The sequence below is a fragment of the Macaca thibetana genome, chromosome 7, assembly GCF_024542745.1.
Source record: "Macaca thibetana thibetana isolate TM-01 chromosome 7, ASM2454274v1, whole genome shotgun sequence".
Lineage (NCBI taxonomy): Eukaryota > Metazoa > Chordata > Mammalia > Primates > Cercopithecidae > Macaca > Macaca thibetana.
This window is the reverse complement of record NC_065584.1, coordinates 152,798,355-152,804,787: the sequence shown is the minus strand read 5'-3', so window position 1 is coordinate 152,804,787 and position 6,433 is coordinate 152,798,355. Positions and strand designations below refer to the sequence as shown.

At 39.5% G+C, this 6,433-nt stretch overlaps 1 protein-coding gene across 1 annotated transcript in view; it reads right to left on the bottom strand.

Annotated features, from left to right (window-relative positions):
* Positions 1–2,348: 2,348 nt before the first annotated feature.
* Positions 2,349–6,433, bottom strand: part of PIAS1 (protein inhibitor of activated STAT 1) — a 465,384-nt gene continuing 461,299 nt past the window's right edge. The window contains exon 15 of the mRNA XM_050796302.1: positions 2,349–6,283. Within this exon, the coding sequence (XP_050652259.1) occupies positions 5,990–6,283 (294 nt within the window). The 3' untranslated portion in view covers positions 2,349–5,989. The remainder of the gene's footprint in view (positions 6,284–6,433) is intronic.

Genomic DNA, 6,433 nt, shown 5'->3' with positions numbered 1-6,433 from the left:
CTACCATGAGTCCGGCCCTTTCAAGCATGGAAGGAGCCTGTGGTTTGGAGTCTGGCCTGGGTTCCAGTCCTGGCTCTTCCGCTTCCCACTGTGACTTTGGGCAAATCATTTCACCCCTGAAAACTTCGGGGCCCTCACACAAGCTGGATTCCCACTTCTTACCTCATGGAGCCTGTTGAGGAAGGATTGAGCTCATGACTTAAGGGTAATCTACCAAGAGACTTACTCTGTATTTGGGGGCTAGAACCATCTTCCATATTTCCAAGATGAAGCCAGTGCTAGCTGAGAAGCTGCAACAAACAAAAAGCTGTAACACTTATGACAATTCTTGCGGTGCCAGAGGCCCATTTACAAATTCTCATTTCTATCTCAATAGATACAGTGACAAAGCTCAGGCTATTGGTTCATAAACACAGAGTATAGAGTGAAAACATTGTAGAGTGAAAACACATGCTACAATGAGGCAGCATCAGCTGAGAGCGGGAAGAGTGATCTACTTTACACCTCACACCAAAGCAAACCAGATGTGAGCGGCTGAATTCACTGGCCTTGCAGAGCTCAAGAAGGGGGCTTCCAATGCTGTGAGAATTCTGAGCTGTTCCCTGGGCTCTGTTACCAGGCAGAGAGGTTCCAGGGAGGTCTGCTTAAGTGGCCCACACTGGTCATAGCCTTAAGCCACTTCCCCAGGACTTATGGAGAGAAATAAGGGGATGGAACCAGCAATGGCCAGGGTACAATAGCCCTGGAAAACAGTAGTAGGAGCACTAGGCTTTCTGGAAGTCCATCCAGCTCGAGTGGCTTTGAGTTAGTTAGCCAGAAGGTGCCAGGTTGGTGCTGCCAGAGATTCAGAGGTGCCATACACTTGTCAAATCTGGATCATTCATAGTGCCAGCACAGTCCTAAAAAGGGCTGGAGTACCACAGCAACACAGGAGGGGCTGCAGGGCTCCAAGTGCAAAGATTTTCATGTATGTATCAAAAGTGGGTTCTCTGGGCTGCGGCTTTGACTAGTGGTGCCACAGGCTAAAGCAGAAGAAAACCAAATCAAACGGGATGTGTCTTTTGGGAGGATGTACAAGACACAAATCTTCCACCAGGCACCGGGCACAGGGAAAACTGCAGGGAGCAAGAGTTGTAGTGTTAGTGCAACTGTCTCAACAATGCCGTGTGGCTTCAGACCCAAACAAGGCCCTGAGGAAGGAGACTCTCATTTCCCCAAACGTAACTGCAAAGGGAGTAAGTGGGAATTCCTAGGAGCCACAGAGAAGAGTTTTGTGGGGGTGAGAGTAAGTAAATGGTCGAAATGCCAACTAGGTGAAATTGTGACTATCTGGCTGGGAAGCCCAGGTCCGCACAGTGTAGAAGCAGATGTTTTGTGGGATCTGAGGTTTATAAGATTTGGCTGCCTTAAGAATACAAAAACAGAAATGCAGAATTTCTGGGGCTGCTCCCAGGACCAGGGCAAGTGAGGGGTCCTCATGCTTAAATTTCATTACCTTCAAGGTAAATCCACCAGAGGGCCGGTTAGACGCTGCCCACCCCACCCCCCACCTCCCCCCAAGAGATCTGCTGTCACTTTCAGGCAAGGCTCAAAGGTCCTAGGCCGGCACCTCTTTTGAGCTCCAGTCATGGACATTAGGAAGTAAATCCTGCACAGCCAACCTGGAATACCAAAGATTAGATGGGAGATAGATACCAATGATTTAGATGGAACAGGAAGAGCAAGTTCTGGCTATAAAAAATGAGGGTACTTTCCGTCAAAGCTTTTCTATGTCTGTATTTATCACTGAATAGTCCCAGTATGGCTTTAAAGCAAGTTTTATGCATCTCATTTGCCTAACGGGAATCTGAAGTATAGCTTGCCAAAAACACACAGCTGGTGTGGAATTCGAACCTGGGGCTCCTCTTCACAGACTCCCTGCTCCTCATTAAGGGGATCCAGTGGTCCAGAGCCTAAGATCCTGTGAAGTGTTCCGATTCAAACCTCTACCGGAGGAAGGGCTGTTATATTACTCCTGTCCTGGTTTCAAGCTCATTCCTGAAATTCCAGCTGGTTTCTCTAGCACCTAGTGTTGTTTACAAGAAGGCCACGGTGCTCTTAGCATTCAAACTGCAGATGCTGAACAGATGCTCTGATTTATTAAAGAGCTAGCCATATTTCAACAAGAGAGGGAAATGATGGCTATATATTCATTACTTACCTCAAAGCATGCTGCAAGAAAATTAGTTACTTGTCATGCTTTGAAATCTTTGGATGAAAGGTGCTTTGGAAGCACAAACCATTATCACTTGTCTCACAGGGATTTTGTCCCCTTGAACACCCAGCAGTGTTATTTTACAGAAGACAAATTAACTGAAGGCTTTTCTTTTATTACATCTAAAGAGCTCTACATAAACAGGTAACATTCAATAGGTAAACAATTTTTTTTCCAATGCATGTAATAAATATTTTCACTTGGTACTTTTATACAAACTGACATTGTCTACTATACATTTTTAAAAGCCATTTTACTGGTTTGGCATGCGGTATGGAAATTCTAAGAGAGAAAGTTTTAAGGCAATGAATCACAGATTTAAGTTCATGGAATTTATGGTAACTTTATCTGTTTATATACATTTTCCCCTTTGTTAAACAATTAACAGCAGCACACTCTGGGACCACCAGCTATTTTCCCTCCCTCTTTCTGAAATCTAAGCTTTATGTTTAAAAAACAGAATTCAACATATATTGATAAAACAAAATTCTTACTAAAATAATTTCAAATGTGCTTTAAAAAGTCCTGAAGATCTTGAAAGTTTTATGTATTTAAAATCGAAATTGTTTTAAAAACAATGCTCTTTCCATATTAACTTAAGAGTTAGGATATCTTTTCATTCCATTTCAGACACTTGACTCAAAGGAAAATCTACCAAGGAATCAGAGTTTTCAGAGCTTACGTGAATCTTTCCTAAGTCAGTAAAGATACAGAATTGTGATAATGTCTACATAATTAGTAAAGCAATTTTAATGCTCAAAATAGTCAACCAAGCGTGGCATGGTTCTGGTTCAGTTTTTTTTTTTTTTTAAAGATGTATCCAATAATGCTCACAAAGTAATTAAAAGCCACTTTAACCCTGCTAGTCAAATAGCTATTTTATCAAAGATGTGTGCATACAGATGTAAATATACACACACACACAGTACTGTACAGAAACAAACATATGCATACCTACTATGAATGGCCAAGGCAAGGGGGATGATGGCAACTTGACTAGATTCTGAGAACTGCTATTTGTCCACAGATAGCATGTCAATGTTGGCATGGGTTGGGGAGTGAGGGTAGGCTAAGAAAAAAAGAGATGAAGTGACTCTGTGCTTTTCTTTAAACTTAGGAGTTAAAGACATAGTACATGACTCTACTAGTAATTAGTAGAGATCATGAAGTGTGATTGATATTGACCATGAGGCCAACAGAGTGACAACTATTACTTAATGCAACATTTTGGAAAGTCAACAACTGATGGAAACAAACTCCTCACAGGGTGGAATGAACTATAATTAAGACAACTTCTGAATGGCTAGTTTCTCCTGTGGACACATGACCAAAACCACTGAAACCACTCTATGTTTATTTCTCCCTATTACCTGTTCTTCTCTTAGGTTGGTAAATGTGGGACACTGAGGGAAATTAACCTTCTCTACAACTGGACAGAAGAACGTAGAGGGATATGTTTTCCACTGGATCATTCAAACAGTTTGTATAATTCAGCATCATACACAAAGTTATTGATCAGAATTTTGAGACCACTAACAATGACACATAAAAAAACAGGAAGAAAACTATTCATTTTACCTAAGACAGCTGAATTAGTAAAAATATGTTTCCTAAACCAATGTAAAATCAGAAAACAAACTCCCCACAATTTTGGTAATTTCTACCCCAGTCCAAATTTAGACACAAATTGTGGTACTATTAGAAATTAGCCTAAATTAATATGACATTTGCTCACTGTAATACCAGATTCATTAAAAAACGTAACTGTTTCCTGGTTAACCGACAATCTGTTTTGTTTTTTTTATTGCAAATTGTTTTATGACTATAACTCAGCCATTTGTGTGTGGAATACACATGTGTAGGGGAAGACTATGAAACTCACTTGTTACTCACACACACTTGTTTATAAATACATATATACACACACACATATACATATCAACACCAACTTTTTTTTCCAAAATTCAAGTCAACAATTTAGTGGCAGAGAGATGCTATAAAAACATTATTTTTAGATGCCACACAGTCATGAGAACCATTAATTTTATCATACAACTGAAGTACAGCCATCTTGAATTCTACCTGGATTAAAGTAGATCATTTTGTTACCAATGCAAGGTTTAAAACTACAAGTGTATACACAAAGGTGGTCCTTCATCAACTCTGAGAACATTAACAGTTGTGGTAAGAAAATCCAGTCTGGAAAAACGGCAATCATTATGCCCCTTCTTTGTATTTTCTGTTAAACCTGCCTTCTCAATCAACTAAAAAATATTTTCCACACCTGAGAACATCATACCTTCTCTGATGAGGATTTTGGAACGTAAGTAGAACCACTTTTCCTTCCCTCCAACTCATACTTCTCTCCTGAAAAACAGTTTTCAATATATTTACATGTTCCATTATGAATAAGAATAGATCAGACTGATCCATGAATTCTAAAAAAATGACTTTCCTATGTCATACTTGTTAAAAGGTGAAGAAAAAGATAAACAAGGTAGATATGCTAAGAAAATAGGTATACTCAGAACCAAAGAGTAAAAATGACTAAGGGTCAAACACATCTTGAATTTCAACTGTTTATCAAATAGTAGACTTCTACAAAAATGTGGTGCATTGTACTTTCCAAACAATTTATTTTTAGAATAACTGACTGTTTATCTTTCTTTTTGAGGTGATGTAACATTACCTCTGTCAGCTGCACAAAACACCTGACAGGGCTTTCTAAGCTATTTTTACTTCCTACTTTGGTATGAAGATCTTACATGAAAAACTGTTACTCTGTGGCCAAAAAAGCAGGTATTCACAGACTTGGTTTAAATACACAATACTGGCAATCCAGATTTAGAATAAAGAACTAGACTAAAGTGTATTATTCATAGTTCGGCTAAGCCTACTCCTTACCCAGACAGCTTTATTCCAATATCTCTAAAACATATTCTCGGGGTACAGAGCAAATAAGAGAATATGTGATGGAGAACATGCAGTTGGGATAGTTGATAAAGATGCTCACACGTGAGTTCAAGACCTTCAAAGCACTTTGAAAGAAGCAAGCAACTGATTATATTAACTGAATGCACACTCGGGAGAAGAGGGAACAGTGATGACAGAAAAATACATACAGACGCACACAATGAACACACAACCCACGAGCCATGTCCTGAAAATACACAGGGAATGCAGCGGGACAGATGAGCTTTATAACTTAAGGCTGGATAAAATATGCACACACACACAAACAGAATCCAAGTCTGTCGTTTTCAGAAAATGGAAATCAAACTATCCCCCCAACCCCCTCCCCACAACAAAGAAAAGCCCACAATTTAAAACTTCATACATGCAATTCCTTTTCTGTTATTGCAAATAAAATAATGCCATTGAAGTAAAATAAAACCAAAACCATAGGACAAATGATGAAAAATCTTCAGAATCCAGAAAAAAATGAGCTGAAGGTGGTTTGTGGGTGCTTGTTTTTTCTTTTTTCTTTTCTTTCCTTTTTTTTTTTTAAACAAGTGTTTTTATCACACAGGCAGTCTTAGATTTATATACAAAAGTAAAACTGAAAATATAGTTTTGTTCTCTGTACATTTCTTTTAATTTTTTCCCTAAAAAAAGGAAAAAAACACGCTTGTATACTTTTCTAAACAGAGTAAGGTAAAACAGAGCACAAAGTTCTCTTCTTTCTGCCAAGTTCATTTGATCTGGGGTGGGGATGGAAGCAGCAGGGCCTGGGAATCAGTCCAGTGAAATAATGTCTGGTATGATGCCAAAGATGGATGCCGTGTCCGTGCTGCTCCTGTTTGTGACGGTGTGGCTATGGCTCTCCCTTAGGCTGTTGGAAGAAACCAGGCTGCTGTTACTGCCACTACTGCTGCCATTGGTGGTTGGCAGAGAAGTACTGCCTCCTGCACTTAACTGATCAAGAAACATCTGTGAAGAGGTATACGGAAAAAACCGAGACGAGTGTAGGAGGTCTTGATCATCTGAAACTGCTGCTGCTGCAGCGGCAAGCAAGGAGGTGTTGTAATGCTAGGGAGGGGAAACAAAAGACACAAAAATGTTCATTATACTTCTAAATTAAAACATTTTCTCCTCAGCAGAACACAGCCCTACATTTAAGACAGTCTGAGTATCTAGGGTTTCTGAAATATTTACTAAGACATTCTGCAAAATCAAATG